This window comes from Protopterus annectens, chromosome 1.part1, assembly GCF_019279795.1.
Source record: "Protopterus annectens isolate FY-2018-M chromosome 1.part1, PAN1.0, whole genome shotgun sequence".
Lineage (NCBI taxonomy): Eukaryota > Metazoa > Chordata > Ceratodontiformes > Protopteridae > Protopterus > Protopterus annectens.
Window position 1 is genome coordinate 420,530,622 of NC_056726.1, and position 26,004 is coordinate 420,556,625.

The window sequence follows — 26,004 nt, forward strand, 5'->3', positions numbered from 1 at the left end:
AACATTGACTGCATCAGAGTTGCCACTATTTCCTGTGCCTTCCCTTGCTGTGCAACTCCATCTGAACTTTGGTACTATTTCTGTGCTGAAAGCTCTAGAGTATTTTCATGTGGTAAGAGAGGAGATGCTTCTCATTCTACCTGTTTCACCTTAATTTGGGGACTCATTGTACCATCATGCTATGACATTGCCAGAGTTGGATTTTCTACACAAGATCCTTCATTTTACATAGTAATCCATAATTTCAATTTCTATTTCTTTAAGTTCTCCATTACTAATCCTCTTTTCTACTCCCTCCCCCCTTGTTTTCTTATTTTTTACATTGTGAAATTTTCTCTTCAAATGTCTTCGGTGCTGCTTTTTGTATTAATTACTTTTACTATCTCCTTTTAACCAAAATTACATCATATTAAATCTTTCTTTCTCATGTCCATATTTCTTCTTCATATGTCTCCCAGTCCACCTGTTTCTCCTTACTTTGGAGACTCATTGCTCCATCATGTTGTGGCATAATCTGTGTTACACTTTCTACACTAAATCCTTCACTTCTCAGTTGATATGATGTATGGCTGTGCTAATTTAGTTAAAGGCATAGGGAGTTTGATATGACAATATCACATAAAAATAAAACCTGAAGATATGACAGTGATATGTTTTCGGGCAATTCATACAAGTAGCTTTGTTGACTAGAGCTGAGTAGGAATTGGTGTGACAGGAAATCTTGGCTGATGAAGCCTTTACAATCACTAGAATGGGGTGAATAGTATGATTGTCATTATAAAACAAGACTTACATTTGATATGATCATAAAGTGAATAAAAGAGTGTATTATGAATTCTTAGAGCTGAGTATAGTCTCAAAAACTCACAATGCCTAAATTCTTTTTCTTTTACTATTATTAGATGTTACATCACTCACCTAATATCTCCAACACAGTAGTCTGCAGGGAATCTTTAAAGTCTGCCAACTCATTACACTCCCAGAAAATATGTTACCTATTTCTTCCCCATCACACCTCCATTTGCTCTCTACCTGAGGAAAAATTCTCTCTAGTCTAAATAGATACTTTATACCCCAAGTAAAGATTTCCAAGCAAAAATCTTAAATCTTCTAGATTTTGCTGCATATTTGGGAGATGTACATATATCCCTCATTGTTTCTTTGTGAAGTGCTTTTTGAATCTCTCTTTCCAATCCTTTCAAAACTCCCTGCTTGATTCTTATAGTTACCATGCAATTTTTTTATATGCTGTACTAATTATTCCTTTTTTAACAGCAGCTTCTGTTCTAGATTTGGCTAAAAATTCTACCAGTGCTGATCTTTCATTTAGGATCCCCCTATTTCTTTCTCTTTGCCTGTACTTTTGATATCCATCCATGACAGGGAAGGCAATCTCTAACCTGCAGACCAAATACATTCTTAGCGTCTTCCCATTCTACTACCTTTCTCTCTCTAGTTATCTGCTTCCAATACCTTGGTTTCTTTGACAGTTTTCTCCATTACATTCCAGCCCCCTTTTGCTTCTTGTCTGTATCCCTAATTGCAGTCATCCCTATCAGCAGAATTTCCTTTCTCCATTGCCGCATTGGCTTAATTCTTAGAATACTTTGTTACATTATGAATATAATATTCTGCATGATTATTGTTATTCTCCTTAAAGATCTGCATCCAAAATCTCAGTCTCTCCTTGTTTCTTGAGCTTTCCCCCTGTTTTGTCATCATCCCTTTCCACTCTGCATTATAGGTTTCTGCCTGTGCTATGTATAGGAGGCTTAACTGTGTAGCTCTGAAATACCCCTTCAAATCGGGTAATCTCAATCCGCCTTGTTCTATTGGAAGAATCAGCTTATCCCCTTGACTCTTGCTGAATTACTATCCACAACTTCTTCTCTGGTTGATAAAAATATGCCTGTCCTGTGTACAAGACTAAAGGGACTAAAAACATTTTAACTGCTTGTATCTTATGATCAATGTCCATATAACCAAGCTCCAGTTTCTCATTTTTTTGTATTATCTTTTGTTTAGTCTCTTCCTACATATCCTTAGCTGCTGCACTGGAATAATTTTTAATCCATACTCCTAGATACTTCATTTTATCATGTCCCCATAAATATGGATATTGTTGAACCAATTTGTGTGTGGGTACATCATTTATAGCTATTGCCTTTGTTTTAGCTTTATTAATTTTGTATCCTGAAAAGATTTGAAACGGTCTCAAAATGTTCTACAACACTGTAATGTCCTTTTTTGGTTTTGTCCAGTATAAAATAATATCATCTGCAAATAGGGCCAGCTTTTCTTGACTACCATACCAATTACATCCTTGAATTTCTGAGCCCTTATTTTCTTTGCTGATGGTTCTAAATATAATACAAATAACAAAGGGAAAGAGGACAAAACTCACTGGTTCCTCTGCTCAAGCAGAAATTATTAGAGAGTATCCCACCAATTTTAATTTTCACCTCCGATCCCTCATATACCCTTCCTATTCAACCTTAAGATTTTATCAGGGAATACAAATGCTTCCATTGCCTTGCTCATAAAGTCCCAGCTTACTCTCACATGCTTTCTCTGCATCAAGACCCATCAAGATAGACAGATAAGATTCCTTTATTATCATTGCACAAGTACAACAAGATCTGTAGCAATCCACGTAATGTGCATTCACATATAATGACCATGAATAAATAACAGAATACAATGCAATGCAATGCAAAGCAAATGCAGTAAACAACTAAGTTATTGCACTGGGGTATATTGCACATGAAAGGAATAAAGTAAGGTGCAAAGGAATGTAAACATATATCTTATAGTGCAAATGGTTATTATCTGGCTATTATTATAACCCAGTCAACAAATGTCAAATAAATAGATAAATAAATAAAATATGTACTCAATGTTGTCAAATGTTTTCCTCCCCTCCACAAAACCACAGTGATCTATATCAATCAAATCTGGCAACACTTTTGCCATTCCTTTAGCCATTACACACAAACACTTCATAATCATGGTTTAGTATTGAAATTGGCCTATATGAGGGCTGGATATGATAGATCTTTACCCTCTTTAGGTATTACAGCTACCACTGCTTTCTTCCAGGATGGTGGTACTTCTCTTAAAATACTGTTAAACTTAGCTTCCAAACTTCCATAGGAATACCATCTATTCCTGGGGACATTCCTATAGATTGGTTATACAACACTTATCTCCTGCTATCCTGTTAGTAATTGAGCCTTATCTACCTCTAACTTTGGCATATTTAATTCTTCCATAAACATTTCCATTTGTACCTTTTCTTGATTTCCATACCTCTGCTTTACACAGACTTGCACAGAATTTCTGAAATATTTCTAATACTGCTACAGAATCTCTTGTTACCTTCTTTGTTATAAGCTCCCTAAGTTTGGTGATAGCCCTTTCTACTTTCTGTTGCCTGAGTCGTTGTGCTAAAAGTTTTTGTGCGCTAGAGATATTATCAAAAACATTTGCTTTACAGCAATCTTTCTAAACTCATGGATATTAATGAGGTAATCTGTTATTTTTTCTGTTTAGCATTCTGCAGTTGCTCCTCTTGTTCTGTGAGATTCTGCCATTTTGCAATATTTCAACAATTATCATTCCCTATAAATAATTATTGTTACTTCTTAACCATATCTACCTTTCTTTTATTTCTACCCTGTTTTAAACTTCACTTTAATTTTATTCCACTCCCTAGCTATATTTTCAGAAGAAATTACTCTCTTTTCTAATAGCTCCTGAATATTTTCCACTACCCATTCCTTAAATTCCTCTCTTTTCAATAGACAGGTGGGAAATCACCAGTGTCTCATTTTTAGTTCATTACCCTGTGTTTTTATTTAGTTATTATTGGTGCATGATCTGAAATAGTTATTGGGTGTGTATCAAGACCTTCAATTAAATGCACATGTTCCTGTGAAATATAAAATATGTCTAGCCTAGCACTGTTTTTGTATCTTGGGGAATGATATGTAAAATTCACTCCAAACTCCTAGTACTGAATTCACATCTTCCATGACAAATATTTTCATAAATGTCTTCAAAAGCCTACCCTCCTTTGTTATACTTTCCCTTCTGAGTCCCCCAGACACATCTACACTGCTGCAAATCATATTCCAGTTCCCACCTATAAGAAATATTCATTGCTGAAAGCTGATTATTTCTTCCAGAATGTTCTTAAGCTCTATTACAGCAGTTTTAGGTGGAATATTCTTCAAAAGTCTACACTCCTTTGTTATACTTTCCCTTCTGGGCCCCCAGACACATCTTCACTGCTACAAATCATATTCCAGTCCTCACCTATAAGTAATATACCTTGCTGAAAACTGATTATTTATCCCAGAATTGTCTTAGGTTCTATTACAGCAGTTTTAGGTGGAATATAAATACATGCCATATGATCGAAGAAGAAGAGGAGGGGGAAGGCATGCCCGAAGGCAGGAAGAGAGGAGGAAGGTTAGGAGTGTAGTACTGAGGGTAGGAACTTTGAATGTTGGCAGTATGACTGGTATAGGGAGAGAGCTAGGTGATATGATAGAGAGAAGGAAGGTTGATATATTGTGCGTGCAAGAGACCAGATGGAAGAGAAGTAAGGCCAAGTGTATAGGAGGCGGGTTCAAATTGTTCTATCATGGTGTGGATGGCAGAAGAAATGGGGTAGGGGTTATCCTAACGGAACAGTATGCCAAGAGTGTTTTGGAGGTGAAGAAAGTGTCTGATAGAGTGATGTTTATGAAGCTTGAAATTGATGGTGTAATGATGAATGTTGTTAGTGCATATGCTCCACAAGTTGGGTGTGCGATGGATGAGAAAGAAAAATTTTGGAGTGAGTTGGATGAAGTGGTGGTGAGTGTACCCAAGGGTGAGAGACCAGTGATTGGAGCAGAGATCAATGGGCATATTGGTGAAGTGAATAGAGGGGATGAGGAAGTGATGGATAGGTATGGTGTTAAGGAGAGGAATGCAGAAGGTCAGATGATTGTGGATTTTGTGAAAAGGATGGACATGGCTTGGTGAATACGTATTTTAAGAAGAGGGAGGAGCATAGGGAGACATACAAGAGTGGAGGAAGATGCACACAGGTGGATTATATCCTATGTAGGAGGGCCAGTCTGAAGGAGATTGGAGACTGTAAAGTGGTGACTGGGGAAAGTGTAGTTAAGCAGCATAGAATGGTGGTCTGCAGGATGATGTTGGTGATCAAGAAGTGGAGGAGGAGTGTGAAAGCAGTGCCAAGGATTAAATGGTGGAAGTTAAAAAAGGGTGATTGTGAGGTGGAGTTCACAGAAGAGTTAAGACAGGCACTGGGAGGCAATGAAGAGTTACCAAATAGCTGGGTAACTACAGCAGAGCTAGTAAGGGAGACTGCTAGGAAGGTGCTTGGTGTGACATCTGGACTGAGGAAGGAGGACAAGGAGACATGGTGGTGGAATGAGGAAGTATAGGAGAGTATACAGAGGAAGAGGCTGGCGAAGAAGAAGTGGGATTGTCAAAGAGATGAAGAAAGTAGACATGAGTATAAGATGATGAGGCTCATGGCAAAGACAGAGGTGGCGAAGGCTAAGGATAAGGCATATAGAGAGTTGTATGAGAGATTGGACACTAAAGAGGGATAAAATGATCTGTACTGATTGGCTAGACAGAGGGACAGAGCTAGGAAAGATGTGCAGCAGGTAAGGGTGATAAAGGACAGTGAGGGAAACATACTCACAAGTGAGGAGAGTGTGTTGAGTAGATGGAAAGAGTACTTTGAAGGGCTGATGAATGAAGAGAATGAGAGAGAGAGAAGGTTGGATAATGTGGGGCTAGTGAATCAGGAAGTGAAGCAGATTAGCAAGGAGGAAGTAAGGACAGCTATGAAAAGGATGAAGAATGGAAAGGCTGTTGGCCCAGATGACATACCAGTGGAAGCATGGAGGTGCTTAGGAGAAATGGCAGTGGAATTTTTAACCAGATTGTTTAATGAAATTTTGGAAAGTCAGAGGATGCCTGAGGAGTGGAGAAAAGGTGTTTTGGTACCTATCTTTAAGAATAAGGGTGATGTGCAAAGCTGCAGTAACTACAGAGGGATAAAAGTGATCAGTCACAGCTTGAAGTTATGGGAAAGAGTAGTGGAAGCTAGGTTAAGAAGGGAGGTGATGATTAGTGGTCAACAGTATGGTTTCATGCCAGAAAAGAGCACCACAGATGCAATATTTGCTCTGAGTGTTGTTGGAGAAATACAGAGAAGGTCAGAAGGAGTTGCATTGTGTCTTTGTGGACTTAGAGAAAGCATATGACAGGGTGCCTGGAGAGGAGTTGTGGTATTGTATGAGGAAGTCGGGAGTGGCAGAGAAGTATGTAAGAGTAGTACAGGATATGTACAAGGGTAGTGTGACATTGGTGAGGACTATGGTGGGAGTGCCAGATACGTTTAAGGTGGAGGTGGGATTACATCAGGGATCAGCTCTGAGCCCTTTCTTATTTTCAGTGGTGATGGACAGGTTGACAGATGAGATTAGACAGGAGGCCCCATGGACTATGATGTTTACAGATGACATTGTGATATGTAGTGAGAGTAGGGACCAGGTTGAGGAGACCCTGGAGAGGTGGCGGTATGCTTTAGAGAGGAGAGGAATGAAGGTCAGCAGAGCTAAAACAAAATATATGTGTGTAAATGAGAGGGAGGGTAGAGGAATGGTTAGGATGCAGGGAGTAGAGTTGGTAAATGTGGATGAGTTTAAGTACTTGGGATCAACAGTTCAGAGTAATGGTGAGTGTGGAAGAGAGGTGAAGAAGAGAGTACAGGCAGGGTGGAATGGGTGGAGAAGAGTGTCAGGAGTGATTTCTGACAGACGGGTACCAATAAGAGTGAAAGGGAAGGTCTACAAGAGGGTAGTGAGACCAGCTATGTTATATGGGTTGGAGACGGTAGCATTGTCGAAAAGGCAGGAGTCAGAGCTGGATGTGGCAGAGTTAAAGATGTTAATATTTGCACTGGGTGTGACTAGGATGGACAGGATTAGGAATCAGTATATTAGAGGGTCAGCTCAGGTTGGACAGTTTGGAGACAAAGCAAGAGGCGAAATTGCTTTGGTTTGGACATGTGCTGAGGAGGGATGCTGGGTATATTGGGAAAAGGATGCTAATGATGGAGCTGCCAGGTAAGAGGAAAAGAGGAAGGCCTAAGAATGTGGTGAGAGAGGACATGCAGGCGGTTGGTGTGAAAGAGCATGATGCAGAGGACAGGAAGAAATGGAAACAGATGATCCACTGTGGCGACCCCTAATGGGAACAGCTGAAAGAAGATGATGACGATCCTCCTCCCTTGCCAGTAGCCCCTTAGTACTACAAATCTACAATTATTATCTTTTTTTATCCTCTTCACTCTTCGAGCTGGGTACAGCAGTTTGACTCTCACTCCTGCTTCTCAACATTCCCTGAGTAGAACAATAACTTTACTCCTCTTTTGCCTGGTGTATGTGTAATCAATTCTCCACAAACAATCTGCTATCTTCCACTTTAAGTACTTTGTCCTTCTGCCACAGTTTTATCAGAATCACCTCTTTCTGCTGGTAGTACTGCATCTTTACTATTAAAGGTCTAAGTTGCTTTCTCATAGCCAGGTTTGGAGTATACACACAATGTGGTCTTTCAATTAACAGCTCCTGTTGTGGAATACCAGTCCAGTTGCTTATTTGTGCTTTCATAAAATTAATACAGTCTGTTCCTTCAGCTTCTCTGGTGCTGCTGAAAATCTCAGGTTTTCCCTATAGCACATATAACCGTCCTCTAATTCTATTATTTTTTGAAAAATCTCTTCTTGAGCAGTCTCATATTCAGACAGCCTTTTCTTCATTTTGACCTCTGATTTTTGCAGTTTTATCACCTCATCTGAATATCTGTTTAAAGCTTCTTCCATTTTTTCCAGTCTTTTGTTGTTTGAGTTGATATCCTTCATCAGTATTTTATTTTAACCAGGTCTGTGTGCAGTTGTCTTATGCTTTCTTCTAGGTTACTAGAAGTCATGTCTGGAGCTTGCATTGCTTTTTGCAGAACAGCTGCAGTATTTTTCTCAGTCAATGTTTTTTCCTCACCTTTTGTAGCTGATTTTCCTTCAGGACCTCTGTATTTATTTTTTCCTGGCATCCAGGCAGTGAGATTATTAGCCAGTTACTGAAACTTACTCAGAAGCACAATAGTCCACTGTCCTTCTCTGCTGACTTTCTGTTTTCACACTGGGAGAGCTACAATTAAGCTGTTACTCAATGTGCAGCTATGTGGTTTAACTCTATTAACCAATCTGGAGGTATATTTGTTACTGATGTAGATCAAGAAATCTCCACCTTTAGAGCCTGTCTGTACTGGTGTTGGTCTACATGTGTAGAAGGCACTGTAGCCTTACACTGCATGGGTACTTTCTGTAGCTTTAAACCAAGTCTCAGTAATGGAACAGACATCTATATTTTCCAGAGTCAGGACAGCTTGCACAGTGTGGAGTTTCTTGTTGAGGATCTTAGCACAGACCAGTAACACCTTAAAGTTGCTTTGATATTTTATTTTGGGCTATGTTGGAAGGTTTGTTATTTTGACATTTCTTATAATAATAAAAAAAGGCTTTAAGGGGGTGGATGAAGTTTTAGGCATCATCTGAAAGCCCAGGGGGGACAGGTGCAAACCAATCTTGCCAAAGCAATGCGGTTTGCTAACCATGTCCTCGCATGCTGACAGATATTGAATCCCCCTAGAATGAGACCAGAAACTAAGCCAGTTGTTAAAATGAATATTTTTTGTTCATACTGTGACATCATCCTTGGTAAAAGTAGAATGCTGCTGAATGCAAGGCACATACTTGTCTGTGACACAGTCAGAGAGCTCCATAATACCTCTTTTCATATAGTCCAGTGAGGGTATGTTTTAGGTCATTAACACCCACATGGACTATGACAGAATCATATTTGTATCTTTGGTGCAGTGACTTGAGTGTGTGTGTGTGATACTTTGGATCCTGGTCCAGATAGGCACCTGACCCTTATCTTATCATTGTCAAGCCTGGTGATTGGGGCATCTGTGTCTCTTACAATGGAATCCCATATGATGGGAGTCCAAGGTAAAATATTTGCTTGCCTTATGGACTTCGATCTTGTGAGACCATTGGGTGTAGGCTTATTGAAGTGCTTGTTGTTTCTTTTATTGTGTGACTTAGAGATTGCTGAGATAGGTGTTGCTATTTGTAGGCTTAGGAGATATTTTGAGGTTTGGGAAGATTTCTTTTAAGTGCCTTAGTATTTGATGGTCTGTGTGTGTGTGGTTTCTGCCTCCAAGGAAGTTATGTATGTTAGTTTTTTTAAGGATTAAATGGTTGCCCAAGAACGCGAGACAATTACTACATTGTCTCAGGATGCCCATATCTACCAAGCTGGCCACACAGACATTTATAAATTGCAAATCTGTGTTGTTTGGACCTTTATTAGTCTGGTCTATTATGGTTTAAATACTGGGTTTTACAGAGGTCTCCTTGGGTGGTATTTAGAGTTAAGGGCAAATGTTAGATAGTGCTAGGATATGATATTAGTGCTGTTTGATGATCAAACTAGCTGCTCTAAGCTTAACTCCATGCAATTCTTCACTGTGTTACAAATTACAGTCCTAATACTAGTTTTATAGGTAAATTTTACTAAGCATTGTTTTCTGTACAGGACACTGCCACCAGCCACTGCACGATGAGCAGCTCTGCAGAAATGCATCTAATTTATAGCAAACAGAAAAGAGATGGAAACTGACTCCTGTGCCCTCTGGTCAACAGATGACTATACTTTGAGCTCTCCTGGACTGATTCTCAACTCAGAGAGATAAGCTACAGACGTTCTGCCATAAGATGGATGATCCTAGATTAAGTCCCTTGTTAAATCACCTCCCTGCAGGGTGAAAAATCAAGTAATGTAACTTATCTTAGCCTGGATGGCTCTGGACTCAGTAGAAACACCTTAAACTCTCAGGCGAGATTGCCAAGCGTTGTTGTGTTGTGCAGAAGTGAGCAGAGTTGTGCATACTGTGCCCTCTGGTCAATAAACAACTACACTTAGTGCTTTCCTGGAGTGATGCCCAACTCATGGAGACCAGACAAACACCTTCTACCACAAGACAGAAGATCCTGGACTTCCTAATGTAAAAGCACAGCAATAAGGACTCTCAAGTTCAGTTCAACAACTAGCAGCCAAGACTCAGGCTTACACATTATAATAATAATGTAATAGAAAATATCATGAAGGGTTGGCAAAGGTTAAAGTACTGCAGAATCATTTAGAGAACCTCAGTGATGAGGAAGTAGAGAAACTGAGAAGTGTCATATGGAACACACACAGAAATCTAGAAGTTGGTGGAAAGACCCAAGTAAGTATACAGAAGAAATTATTTAACAGTGTGTTGAAAGGTGGAGGAAAAAAATTGCACCCTGCAAAAAATAAAATGCAGTGATGGTAGTTTAACATAAAGAGGGGAAAGATTTTGCAGATCCAGCCTTGTATAGATCAGATTCAATATTAAATTATGACTACAAAGTTTTTATGTCTGTATTAGCAAAACAGCAAGAGTGTTTGTCAAAACTGATAGACCTATATCAGTGTTGATTTGCAGAGGGGAGGCAGACATTTCACAACATTAATAGAACCTTACTGGCTCAGGAGGATACAGAGGGTGACATCATTGCCATTACTACTGGTGAGGCTGGATGCAGAGATAGCTTTTTACCGATTAAGTTGGGAATACACATGTAAGGTAATGGCTACATTTGTTCTTCCTTTTGACATTGATGAATTAATAAGGAAAATAAATGCAGGATCAGAAGCAAGACTAAAAGTGGGGAATACTTTTGTCAGATAAATTAAACTTGTCTAATGGAACAAGGCAGGAACGTCCTCTTTTTCCACTGTTATTAGCAATATATACACAGAGTAATTTGTAATGAAAATAAGAGGCACAAATGTGGAAGGGGAGACAGGAAATAAAATTATTTGTGGATGACATCATGTATGTGACAAATCCAGAACTACATGTTCCTGTGTTGTGGAACATTTTGAGACAGTTCCAGATGTTTTGGAGTTATAAAATAAATGCAGATAAAACAAAAGCCATATTTGTAAACTATGTTCCCATGCAAGAATTAGTGAAGCAATTCCCATACCTGTAGGGTCATAAAAAAACAATAAAGTACCTAGGAGTATGGCCTAGAGAAGAGGAGAAGCAAAGGAGATGATGGAGGAAAATAAGCAGACGATACTCCAAGAGGTGATATTTGGATAGTTAAAATATCTTTGCCCCCTTGATTCTATATGTTGGCCAGGTATATTTCTAGCAAATATTGATAAGTTATGGCAAGTAATAAATAAGGTATTGAAGAACTAAATAAACCTACAGTTACATGGGATAAGATGATCCTAGTAATGCAGCAAGAGGGAATGGGCTGCCTGATTTAAAGTGTTGCCTAAAAGCTATTAGATATGTTAGAAGTGGAGAGGTATACACTGAAATGGAAAGATATGATGAGAAGGAAAGAAGGGATTACCAGAGATAGTGGAGAGAGTGTCTTATTGGAGGCAGGTACTGAGGAGAAAAAAAAACAGGCTTGACTTTTGCAAGCTGATACAGATCCCGAGGATGGTGAGGCGGGACATAAGAACCAGAATTTACTTGAACTCCTTTTGGGACCAGCCCTAAGTTAACTCACCATGCAGAGAAGGGTAAATGTACACCCTTGGAAGTGAGGAGATACAAGAGCTCAGCATTTGGTGAATATACTGGAAGTGAAAGTCACAGAAGGTAAGGAGGCGAAACGAAATTGACAAGGCCCTGCCAAGAATCTGAGAAACTTCTGGTGACCTTGAACAATTAGAATATGAAGACCATTGTAGATCATATCCAAGGTGACCATAAGTGCGTGTGGCATCAGCAATGGTAGAGTTCAGAGGATTAACATTCTTAAATTTTCCCCCTTAAGAATTTGTTTGGAATGCAGAAGTCCAGAATGGGCCTCCTAGGCTCATCTTGTCTTGCAAACAGGAATGGTCTGGAGTAAAAACCCATTCCCTTCTCTCCTGGAGGAATTCCATCAATGATAAGCTGGTGAGGGGCTGGCCTCTCACTGGCCCTGCGAGACCTACCTGGATTTAAGGAACCAGAGTAGCTTTCAAGAAGGGGGACTATTCTTAACTCTACTCATCTCCTTCACACAAGTGTTTGAATTCACAACAAACTGTTGACTCATGAAAAATCCATTTTCCTCTTACAGGGTTTGGTGGGAAGGTGGTGATGATGGAGGAGGGAACAGTCTACCAGACAGTCAGTGCAGATGGTGAGAGAGTCTTTGGAAAGAAGTGGTCAACTGCCCATAGCTCTACCCTGCTACCTACCCCAGCCTTTTCTCCCCCTCAATTTTTTTTAATGTTCAGCCCTGGTTTGCATTTGACAGAAGGACATTTCTCACCTCAGAATGTATCTGTCCTAGCTTCTAGTATGCCCTTATCATTCCACATCTTCGTTCTCTTTCAGACTTTCAACCTATTGTTAACCTTTGCTGTTTTGCAAAAATCCTTGAAAAGTTACCTACGCACAAATACTAGACTACATTTAAAAATATGAATTACTTTCTGATAGCATGATTTACATCCCAAATATACCACCAAGACTTCCAGTCTGTCTTTATGCAAACCGCCTCAAACATGGAAAAAAAAGAACGGAAGGCAACTTTCTCAATATGAAAACAGTTTTAAGACTGTTAATCATAACCTATTACTAAACAAATTGCTTGACTACAGATTTTCTGTAGAAGTACGCAAATAATTTCAGAATTATTTAGCCAATTAAGCATTCATCATTTATGGTCAGAATAATCACATACCAGCGACCTTCTCTACTGGTGTCCGACAAGACTCACTTCTTGGCCTGCTATTCCTCTCCCCATAAACAATCCCCCATGGGATCTGTCACAGATATAATTTTGACTGCTGCACATAAATTGCTATACTATTTCAAAAAGACTTCTTCACCAGAGAATAAACTAACCATCAATACTTCTAAATCCTCAGTTCTATTGTTTGGGACTTCAAAACAGCATCTCAAATATCTTTCTCTACAAACAGTAGATCCAATTAGCACTGCTTTTCATATAACAACATACAAAAAAAACTAGGACTTTTTCTAGACAACACATACACTTTTCAGGTACAGGTCCATAACACATCCTTAAAAGTCCTGCAACAACTTAAAATGGCACACAATAACTGTAACCTACTCAATACTCACTGCTCCATTGTTATAAATGCCCTATTCCCAGGACTTCCATTTATAGCTCTGTTCTCAGAATGCTGCAATTCTACAATTATTGAAAATAAAGTTTTTTTTTGAGTTACCCATTTAGCTACCTATTCTGAACATTAAGGCATTTATATCAGAAAGGCCAACTAGTTCCCCATCTCAACAAGGTCTAACTTCCTAATTAATATCCCGACCTTTAAGCTGCTAGATGCTATCTTCTTGCAGAACTGTTGTACCTTCATGAACCAACCCATTTGCTTAGGAGCAACTCATCACTCTAATTACACAGAGCACAACCTTCTCCAGCAGCATGCAAGAAGTGTTTTACCAAACTTACCCAAATGGCTCGGAACAGCCTCCCTAATGACATCACTGAAATAACAATCTCACCATCTTTAAGAAAAGATGGAAGTGTCACTTAACTGGGCATTACAGATGTACCTGCTTCAGGGATCTAGGACAGCACCACTTTGGTCTACTAACAGCAGTAGGTTCTAACACTGCCTCATGTTTCTTTTGCTGGGGTTCACCAACATTGTAGTAACTATTCAGCAGCCATTTTATTTACATGTTACATAATGCATAAGCATATTGTGGGTTTTCTCTGTCAGAAAAATGTTAAAACAAGCAAACAAGTGCATACTAGTGACTTATTTTTGTTGACTGTACTTCACTATTTCATGTGGATTGCTTTGTGATCATATTGTCTTCAATTATCTGCTCAATCATTTGTTATATCTTCTTAAGCAATTTGTAGTTAGTTGTATATGCCTTGTATCAGTCTGTAATTCATCTTGATTCAGCCATCAGTACAGACAACTGAATTCCTTGATCATACAAAAAAGAAATAACATGCATTTCCTTGACCTCTCTACTCAGCACCAGTCTGACATCTCCAAGATGGGGAAGAAACCAATCCATGTAGGGGACATTAAAAATTCCAGAAGGTGGCCCAGAGCAGCAGCTATCTTTATGACCATTACTACAACAGTGATCCTTGTAAAGAATGTTTGATAAATGCATTTATGTCTGGATTATTTTTTAGATGCATTTGGAACCCAAAAGCTGACCTACAAAGTTTATTTATCTTTCTTAAGGACATTAATGCTTGGACTCAGAATGCATAAATACCATTTCTGAAGCATGAAGCCACAGGAGTGAATATCTAATGGTCTATCATTGTGATAGCCAACCCACAATAACGTTCTTCAGACAGGGACTTTGTAGAGGAAAAAGAATTGTCTTCCTGGTTAGTCACTGATGTGACAAATTTACATTCTTTAGTTTCACTGCAGAAAAAAGACTCAGAAAGGGGAAGAGATGGGGGGGACCTCCTTCTCTGACTACCTAATGTGAGTGTTATGCTTCTATCTTCAAAAGGGTACAGCATGGTGGGAGGACAGACTGAAATCAAGGTAAAAGTGAAAGTGCATGTGTGCAATGCATGCAGGAAGGCACATAAAACTGAGGCTCATATGACAATTGAGATGCCTATGTTGAGGGGCTAATGACAAAATCAATACTATGGAAACTTACCTAATATCCTGTTCAAAGATACTATACAAGCAGTTGATCTGCTTCAAGCACACAGAGAAAAGATATTCTAAGTTAGCTGAAGCTGTATGTACAATGATGGCACCTGGCCCAGAACCTTTGAAAGCCCCCATTAATAGTGCATCCAGAGCTCTGGTTGGCAATTATTGTTCTGAAGCAAGGGGGAAAACAGCCTTAGCAGAAAATCAGCTCCCACCTCATGGAGAAAAGCTTCTCTTAAGGCAACTTAACAGGGGTGTGCCCAACACAGGCTTTGTGGAAGGCCTCTTATGCAGGGTACCCACAACTCTGGTGAGGAACCAGTGAGGAGGAGAAGATCCACAGGGACTGGAGTTACAACAAACATGCCACTGTCCAAAGCCATCAGCCAACATTAGCAACACCCTTCTGGTGAAATGTGAGAGGCAACATCAGTGACCCCTTGTTCTTGAGATTATACACAACAGCAGAATCTGAGAAGCAGCCTGTCTCCTACATTTCCTGTGGGTTACATGTCTACGAGTAGAAATATCGAGCTATCAACCTCTTGATAACAAAGGAAGCAGCTATCAATAGAGTGAAGAATATTGGGGGAACGGTAAGCGTAACACACCCAGACTTAATGGCTTTACATCTGCACTCCTGATCCCTTAATCAACATCTGTTTTCCTCATGCTAGATCTCCTTGGGCTACTGTTCTTTTGTCTGTTCATTTCCTAGCATACTCTTCACAAGATGGTAAACAATAAGGAAAGGCTTGACTTTCATATGGTGGCAGTGACAATTGGTAGTACTAAACTGCTGAAACAGGTGACAGTCATGGATGGCTGGCAAAGGACTATGACACTAGAGGCTAAACTAGTGTTACTTTTAATTTAGTTCTGGTAACTACATGTTCTCTTTGTAACTAGGAGGCACAGACTAAGGTTTTTCTTAAAGCACAAAATGGCAGTCAGTATGCCCTTTCACCCAAGCCCATGAACTGGCACCAGGAATAATGGGAGGGGGTCATTACTTGTTAATGTATGCTCAGCAACGCAATAGGGAGATCTCAACTGGCAGGGACACTTCAGAAATTCTCTTTTGTAAAGTTAAGCATTTCTTATACAGTTAGAAGGCAGTTACGTCATGTGGTGAAAAAGCATCTAAATGCAGGCAATATTCATTTTAAAACAGTCACTTATTTATTTATTCTTTTATAATATGTGTATCCTCGTTCTACTATCATTTCCCATATTGTCTAAAACAGCTTGCATATGTTAACGTCTTCATACAAATCAAAGAAACCTGACCAGAGGACGAAACAAAATGCTTACCTACAGTATTACAAAGAAAGCCTATAAAAATTAAAAAAAAAAACATTTTACATTACGTTTCATTGAAAACAAGCCTCTACCAAAGCTTCACAATGATCAACCTCTTAAGAGTTGAGAAGACTTACAGCTCCATCTATACGACTGGGTAGAAGTAAAAAAAGATCAGGGAGGCTTTCCCTTACAGAAATAAAAAGATCTATTTGAAATAATCAAAAGTTAATAGTAAAATGGTCCTTCATGTGCACTTAGAACCATACATTGGTTAAGGTTAATGTAAGTATATGCAAAATAATAAAAATAAAAGAAAATTAATATCTTTACAAGTTTTGTCATAGGAGGGGGGGTTATTCCTTTACAAACTTCTGTTTTCGATTTGGTCTGACTCATTAATGGAAAAATCAGAAGTCTGCTAGAATAATCAGATAGACACACAAACAAAGTGAAACTCAGTAGCCTTACTTTATTTGAAACTTGGAATCACATCTACTATATTCATATCCTCCATCAGTTTCTTTCTTTTTTTTTTTTTTCCTTTTGCAGACATCAATAAGTAAAGGCCCCTGAATTTACAGTACTGCTAAATAGCAGAGAAATTCAAAAGGAAAGTCACAAGCATTTCTACTCCACTAAAATAAATAACCTACAAATGTTTCTTTTGGAAAGCATAAAAAATGTACAAATGCTAACTTACAAACTGAACTAAAGATAAATTTACAATTTCTATATATTTACAAAGAATACAAAAGACTCTTGACAAAAAGGAAAGCAGATGCAACTTTTCACTTTAAAAATTAAATCATGAATTATGTCCTGTTACCTTTCACTTAAGCTAAATCAAAAAAAGTACTAACATTTCCAAAAAGGAGAAATGCAAATGTCATTAACCCAACATTTCCAAAAATAAGAAATGCAAAAGTTATTAACCCAATGTTAGATTTATTTATAAAAGCAAACTGATATTTTTTTTTTATTAAATACTGGAGTCAAATAGAAAACAACCATCAGTCTTTGGTAAACAAAATATAGCAAGTTTATGGAAACTCGTTAACAAGTGACAGGCATTTTTATATTTATTCAGTCACTTTAACTGCTCTCATTTTGTTTACAGAACAATTTCTGGCAAACAAGCCATTATTCTTTAAAAAAATGAAACATTTGTTAACAAAAATGTAGTGCAAGTTCCTAAAAGTGAAAAACTGCAAAAAGTTTTAAAACCTGCAATGTTGAAATGGCGGCAGTGGATTATTGCTTTTGTCTTCACTGCATTTTTTTTTGCTCATCTGTATTAGTTCTATTGCTTAAAAACTCCCTGCAGTCTCAAAATAATTCATCTAAATTACGCTGTGTGCTTTCCTTTCTTGCATTAAACTGCATCAGGTTGACACGCATGACTTCTGAAGTGTATGACATTGTCATTAAAAATCTGAGTAAATAATTTACACAGGAAATTAGTTCTTTGTTCCAACATGCCTAAATCTAATGCTTATTCTTCAGCATTTATCTTACTTGTGTCCTGTCAGCAGCACAACTTAGCATCACTAGTGTACATTCCGACCACTGCAGTTCAAGAATACCTTAAAAATTAAACAACATGCCATGCACACGCGCACACACCTTTACTTCTGTGTCTATCCCTTTCTGACCTTCTTTTTTCCATCCTCTAAAACAAGAGAAAAGCCTTTTGAAGTTCACTTCAATGTTACAGCTAGCAGGTAAATGAACTCTCAGGTGAGGAAACATTTAGTTACCTCCGGTGAGGAAACATTTAGTTACCTCCATAAATATGCTCCCCTTTACTGCTTGACCACACCAATGCTTCAAGAGACAGTAGCATATGAATAAAGTAAAGGCAGCATGAAAGTCCCTTCACTGTTCCTCACCATCACCATCCCTAAACGGCAGTACCCTATTATTCACAGCTAATGGAGCTCAACCTTACAGATTTAATCTCATGCAAGAAATCGACTTCAGCGTGTCTTATTGAGCGGCAGAGACAATACAGGTTACCTCATAAACATTGCCAGAGATCAGACTCCTTCATAATGTGATAACATATCACAACATCACTCTGTTAAAGTGCCATTCCACCCCTATGAATTACACAGCGAGTCTAGTTTGGAGGCTGAGGTACTCAAGCAGTCAGCCTCTAGGAGCTGATTAGAGTCCTCCAATGAGAGTGAGCTGCTCTTACCAACTAGTTCAACCGTCCTGTTGCCAGCAATTTGCTGAGGCAGCTTCCCACTAGAAGAGTTTTCAGACAGAGTGCAGTCCTCGTCTTGTGAATCGATTGCTTCACTATCTCCTTCGCATATAACTGTCATAGGGCTACTCTGTGTACGATTTCTTGCGCTGTACTTGCTGCTGGCGGCAGAAGGAGGAGTTCGAGACCTGCTGTATCTAGCACTGGAGTGAGACAGACTTCTGGGCATAACACCCTCACTTCTGGCCCATTCTTCCTGGGATCGTTTAATCTTACTGGGAGAGGTGGCAGGACTGTCCTGAAGCTCTGGGGCAGAGTCTGCCCTTGTTCGTCTTGGGTCAGTATTTTTCAGCATCTCTGCAGCAGACATGCGTGACCCTGATTCTGATCTGCTTCCTTTTTTTAACAGCAAAGCCTTGAAATTGTCACTGCTAGTGTTGGATTTACGGGTACTTCTATGAATTGATCCTGTATGACGAAGGGATCCCAAATTAGGTGCTGGCCCAGTGGGGGTCACTGGTGGAGACAGAGACTGACTCCTTAAACGATCCTCTTCAGAATCCTTACGACCAAGGACTCTTCTTTTAGATCTGACAATGACAGAAACACATTTACACACTAAGTTAGTTACAATAGTGCTGCACAACTCTGAATATCAACACATTTCTTAAACTAACAATTAAAACAATTTAATCACAAACTTAATGGTAAATTAAGATTTCAACCAGTCAGCATGTGCCACACATCTTATCTTACGTGCTAAAGTATTACATACAAGAACAGTAGGACTTGTTACTTCAAACTCACAAATGGGGAGGTACTAACGTCTACTGCTTTTAAATGGTCATAATGAAATGTAAAATATTCTAGTTAATGAAAGCAACATATTGTACATTAACAATGCTTTCACAAGCTGTCTCCATATACAAGAGAACCTTTTTCTTATGACCTTGGGAGGTAGACATAACCATTCAACCCTACTACAGACAGTCTCTCACTTAAGACTTACACACACAGCTTTTTGTACAATGCAAGACACTTTGATGTACATGAGTGCTGTGCATTCTAATGACATGAAATGCTCAATCTCCTTTCCCCTAGTATGATTCAGCAAATGCAGACATATAATAAATGATTGGTGCTAAGCAAGCAATAATGCCCAACTGTGTGGGTGTTATCAGGGAATTGGGTGTTGGGCTGGCAAACTGGCACCATAAAACTCCACTGCCAATCATTACTGGACCGGAGTTCCGCTGTGGCGACCCCTAACCGGGAAAAGACAAACAAATGCACACCTAGGGGTGTTGTGAGGTGCAGCACTGCAGGCAGAGGACCTTACCATGCATGGACAGGCATTAATTCCCTGACAATCACTACCCTGCCAGGGATTACTGCACTTAGAGAATGGGACAGCTATACTTGTGATGTAAAATAGTTCCTCTTCCTCATGTTTAAACTTGCTGTAGAATATATAATTGTTGGAAGACATATTTTACATCCAAAATATTAGTTATGCAAGCACTTAGTAACTACACATACATATTCAGAAGAAAAGAAAGAGACACACACACACACACACACACACACACACACACACACACACACACACACACACACACACACACACACACACAGCAGTTACAGAGTCTCACTGCAATTAAATGAATGAAAAAAAAAATCAAAGAATGGAAGGCACTGCAACCCCCCCCCCCCCCCCCCATACTTCTTATCTATCACTGATTTTGAAATATATCTCTGCTCTGTCCCTCATAGAATGCTTTACTTGCTGGGAAATGACTGAGGATTAAAATCAGTCAGTAATGCCAGATACTGAGCTTCACACTTCTTTTTGTTTCAGTAATGTATGTTGACGGACTGCCTGCTGCAGTTGAAAGTTGTTGGTATGCACCATCTCTCTCTCAAGCTGTCTGTCTATCTCTTTCTCTCTCACTCACACACACACACACACACACACACACACACACACACACACACACACACACACACACACACACACACACACACACAAGCACATATATTACATTTTCATTTCTTTATTTACTTTTTGTGCTAATTTTATTCTTGCTAAACAGCAAAGCTGCATTTAGCAGGTGTGAAAATGGTGTTCTTTTGCTTTTTTGTTCTGTCCAAGCTTCACAGGATTTTAATATGCTGCCATGAAGCAGAGGACTTGTTTTTTAATAGACATTACCTGTATGTTAATAACCTGTTGGAGTATGTTCATTCTTCAGTCAGGGCCTAGTCTCTAAGGACCATTACACATTAGATCCTAAACAATTCATAAACAGCACATTTAAACTACTCACTTTATTTTCTTTATTTATTTAATTGGGTAGTTGGGCTGATCCAAGTACCCTTTTCAACCACTATTCCAAGTACCGTAATTCAAGAAACATACACATATCTCTAAAGGAATCATAGTACATAGTACACATCTCAAAGAATTCATGTCAAAACATATAAGGAAAAGTAACCAGGAAATGGAAATCCTCCTCAGCACCACACTTTGGAGACTTTTTATCCTTCATGAAGGAACTTGCTTATAAACAAAAAACAAAAATCAAGGACTATAACTACTTACTAATAATATTTGGAGCAAAGTGACTTCTTTTATTGACTTCTACCAGACAAATCCTGACCTTTTTCAACAATTGTAGGAATTGTTGCATACATAACTTTACTGTTTATTATCTGTATCATTTTTTACTAGAAATACGATTGTTATTTTTTTTTTTCTTCAGGCCATTGTAAATAATGTACATAGTTTATCTTCTTGTTCTGAGAATTTTATTAAGTTATTAATTTATTATCAAAATGTATTGAACTACTGTGACAATTTTATGAAAAATAAAAAAATCTTTTGAGCAAAAAGAAAAAAAACATATTTAAATAACTGTAGTACATATTACAAAGTAGATCACGGTTTTCCAAAGAACATGACTGCAAGGTACAATATTGGAGAATATTGGTATAACACACAACAAACAAAGAAGCACAATAACTACTAAGCTGTTACAACAAAGTGAGATAAAATGTATAACAAACTGAGGTGTAAATATTGTTTTAACAATTAAGCTATTCACATATTACAATTGAGATAAACAGAGTATGTATGTATTATTTTAACAATTAACTATTCAAATATTATGACTGCGACACTGTATGCATATATTGGTTTACCAACTAAGCTATTCACATATTATGATTGCGATAGACAAAGCATGTATGTATTATTTTACCAATTAAGCTATTCACATATACGATTGTGATAAAAAATATGTATGCATTTTACCAATTAAGCTATTTTTTACAATGATTAAGATAAACAGAGTACATATGTATTATTTTAACAATTAAGCTATCCGCATATTACAGCGATCGAGACAGAGTATGTATATATTGTTTTGACATTTCGTACATGCTATTGTTTTAGTGGATCACAAGTAATCTTGTTGGTATACAGGCCAAACTGGTGAAATCTAAATCTAAATCTAAACATGATAGCGAAAAGATGTACAAAGTAATAGACAATTAGGGTCGGAGTCTTACACATGGTTGATTCCTGTCTTAGGAAGTTGAAGCCAGGCCTTTGAGTCAGTGGGAGGAAGGCACCCCTCATCTAGTAAAAACAAATGAAGTGCTGCAGGTAGGGACCGCGCCCTTCATGGCAGCTGCGATGATGGTCCATTCATTCAACTTCAGTACCACTGTTCACTGAAAGGACACTGCAATCCTGGAATCAATGGACTTTACACCTGTAGAAGGCTAAAGCTGCAATCAAGCTTGTTGTTATCACACACCTGACAGCTACCCAAATTAAATAATATCTGCTTTTGCACTCATTTTTTTTTTTTTGGGGGGGGGGCATTTTTTTTACAAGGCGTGTTTACTTCTGAACTTTAAATCTCAAACATACGGAAAGAATTGCATGTCAGTACTGCGTCCCCATGTATAACAACATGCTGACCTTGCTTCTGACCTTTTGCATGTTACAAAAAATCAGATGCACTTTAACCATCACTCAGGATAACTTAATATTAATTAAGGATTACAATCAGCCTTACTATGCACAATGGCTGACTTGGATTTTATAGGATACTAGTGTTTCTGCTGCCCTATATATGTAATTTAATGCATACCGATGTGATTTGTCACACAGATACTTCAGTAATAATTATCCTACTCATAATCAAAACTTTTAAAACACATGGGGGGGTTATGGTGGGATTAATGTTGGGAAAGATAATGCACTAGACATCAGTAGCATCAAGATAACAGGAGACTAGAAAGGGAAATGTCAAGTAGGAAGTACTGGATCGACAGTGTAGAGCCACATCTGCACATGCCACCAAACAATGAGTAAAAAGCTAGTCTGTAATGGATATGCTATAGCTGTCAGACAGCTCGTCAATATTTTTAGGATCGAGAATACCATCGCAAAAAAGCAAGTAAAAGTGGCCGCAACTTAATTAGAAAGAAAAGGTATGCATAAGTGCAATATGTACAGCAATGCAAGCTGTGATTCTGTGGTACCACTCATACCTGAACTGCAATACGTACAGCAATGCAAGCTGCGATTCTGTGGTACCACTCATACACCTGAAGTACAACACATACAGCAATGCAAGCTGCGATTCTGTGGCACCATTCACATAACCTGAAGTGCAATACGTACTGCAATGCAAGCAGCGATTCTGTGGTACCACTTACATACATGTGACTTTGTCCAAGTCACCCTTCTACTGCAAACATGTGACAACAGGTGCTCTGCACAATGACAATTGACTGCTACAAGAAAATTTATAAGCAAAATGTTGAATACCATACACAGAATTTGCACTTAGGTCACATATGGACCAACAGCATAAGGGGACACATTGACCACGGGGACATTTTCTGCAGACCAACTGTTTGGAAATGTATCTGCAACAGTATCCTGTGCTGGCAAACCCATGTAAATGGTATCTTCACTCCACACTTCCCTGCCATACGGCCTGTTTAGAGAACCATCTGGAAGAGAATTAGGAGAAAAAATAGCTCCTCTTATTATCTAAGCTTGGTAGCCACAAACAGACCCTCAAAGAGAAAAATGAAGAATTACAGAGGTGTGAAGAGAGGGATGTCAGACAAACAGGCTATCAAAGATCAACTATTTTGAAGAGAAAATACCAAACTGTTTTGTCATTACCTCTTCCATCAAAGGCAAGACACCTTGAGTAACAAAACTTGAGCTACTGAAGTGCATCTGGAACAAAAGCTCCCTTTTTGTGAGGCTGTACAAAGTTCACATTTTTGAATAAACGTGCAGTACTGCATTCCAGGTTCTATAACTGAATTCACTTTGAAACAGGTACGCCCCTTTGTGGAATGATCATGAGGAGCAATAACTTATATTTCTTGTAACAAGTAATCGAACAGAGGGTGGGAGTAAGCAGCTGATGCCAGCTACACTGGTGAAAAGGAGGCAGGATGGCCCATTGCACTAGCTCAATTAGTGGCTTGGATGATGGCAGGACCACAGCATACACGGTGTGAGTGAGCAACCAATATTGTCTCGTCCATCAGAGGGAAGAGGGGCAGTATGTCTTGCTGCACTGCTGACCCAAACAAACAATGACAGACTGCAGGACACAGTTATCAGGCTGCTATGAATAATTGCTGCATGAATAGGAAACATCAGTGTATAAGAAAGCCACGGGCCACTGTGAAGAGTGGGGCCTGAAAGAATATGGGATGTCATGCTCTGAAACACCTGAATCTCACCTTCAGGAGGAATGAACAAATGTCTGTCAGAAATAATTTTAACAAAGGACAAAGAAGTAAAACTAACTCTTTTGAATCTTTGTCCTTGAAGGCCAGTTCTCATGTTTTCCATACAGGAAATTGCCCAGAATATGTACAGAAAAGGAATCACAATGCTCCTCCCCAAAAATGATTCCAAGTCTACATGGATGATCATGTGACTTGCTTTTAAAATCCAGACTAGTACTTCATGTATTCTCCACATATACTATCAGGAGAATTGATATGACAGACAAAACAATCCAAACAGTGCTGTTACTTAGAAATGGAAGATGTCAGGGGAGGATGGAAAGATCTGTGTAGCATTTGGCACAGGAAGAGCTTTAGTGCATCATATATGCAAGTTCAGTGGTGCCCATAAAAATGAATAATCAGGTTAGGCATACTTTTGAAAACGTAGAAAAGTATGGCATAATGTGAAGGATACACAGAAAGAAGAGCAAACTGGATGAAACACGTAGAAAAAACATTTTTTCCTAAAAAGATTGTAGCATCGTCTGCCTTTTGAACCCTTCCTGAAATGTTCTCTCTAGTCTCAAAGGTCCAGCAAAGGCATGTTAAGCCATATATCTAGAAACAGGCACAGAAAGGGTGCATTGGTGGTATATTTAACAATTCAGTGTCATAACTCACTGAAGTATAGTCACCCAGAACCCCCATAAAAATGTAGTCTATGCAAGTCCTCACCATTTAACTGCTACTCCAGCAAACAAGCATAATAATTTAGCAGAACAGCAACATGGCTTCTTAGACTTCCATCTTAATGAGTTTGGAAACATGTCTGCTAAATTAGTACAAGCAATACAGAAAACTCTCTCTCTTGACACTGTGTGTAAGGGGGTGTGCATACACATATAAAAAGAGCAAAAATGCAGTTCTTAGGATAATTCCTAAATGATTTAAGCTATATTAAAGGTCTTCAGAAATGGCAGTCCAGTGATATATTACTAAAAGGGTCTCCATTATGTGCTGCATTCAGACACACCTCTCAGTTTTGCACTGTATAATCCCTAATATGAGCTATGAATGTTAAAAATGTATTATAAGTCAATCAAAATTACATCGTTCTTGGCTTGGAGCATCCAGCAGAGCATATTTCAAGTCAGCTTGAATAAAATTCTGTACAAGATGTACTACCTGAATATGGACATTAGAGGGCAGCAAATCTGCACAGCTGCTTTGATTACTTGTGTATACATAACACATGTAAACACACACACTCCTGGTTTAAATTATGGTTTCTCCATAACTTACCCAAATAGCTGGTAAATAGAAGAAATGAAGATTACAATCCTGTTGTGTATAAACTATGTTAATATAGCGTATGAAAACATGCTTACATTTTTTTGCGTGACACTAAATGGACTCTGGCACACCACTGCAGTTAAGCAACCACTGTGAGATGGCAGCACATAATGACTTTTAGTGCAATATTCCCACTTCTTTTACACTGTTACTACTTGGAAACACAGGATACATGGACAGAACATGGTTCTAGCCATTCAGCTAACAAGGTTTTGATGCTATTTAGTAGATTGAATGATGCTTGCCTTGGAAGATCGGCACTGAGTCTGTCCCAAACTGCAGTATATAACCAGTGAATGGAAACAAGTCAAAGGGAAAAACAAATGGAAAGAAAGTGCCAAACAAGTACAAAAAGGAAGCAGGTAATGCACACGTGAATCAAAAGTACAAAGAAGCAAGAAGCAGATACACAAGACAATACAAAAACAGAGAGATACATTTACACCAGACATTGTGTGTGTATCTATACATCTACACACACACACACACACACACACACACACACACACACACACACAC

The 26,004-nt window shown here is 38.7% G+C and overlaps 1 protein-coding gene across 4 annotated transcripts in view; it reads right to left on the reverse strand.

Annotated features, from left to right (window-relative positions):
• Positions 1-16,597: 16,597 nt before the first annotated feature.
• Positions 16,598-26,004, reverse strand: part of NHSL1 (NHS like 1) — an 829,440-nt gene continuing 820,033 nt past the window's right edge. For all 4 annotated transcript variants that reach the window (XM_044075526.1, XM_044075534.1, XM_044075551.1 and 1 more), the window contains one exon: positions 16,598-18,947. In XM_044075526.1, the coding sequence (XP_043931461.1) occupies positions 18,248-18,947 (700 nt within the window). In that variant the 3' untranslated portion in view covers positions 16,598-18,247. The remainder of the gene's footprint in view (positions 18,948-26,004) is intronic.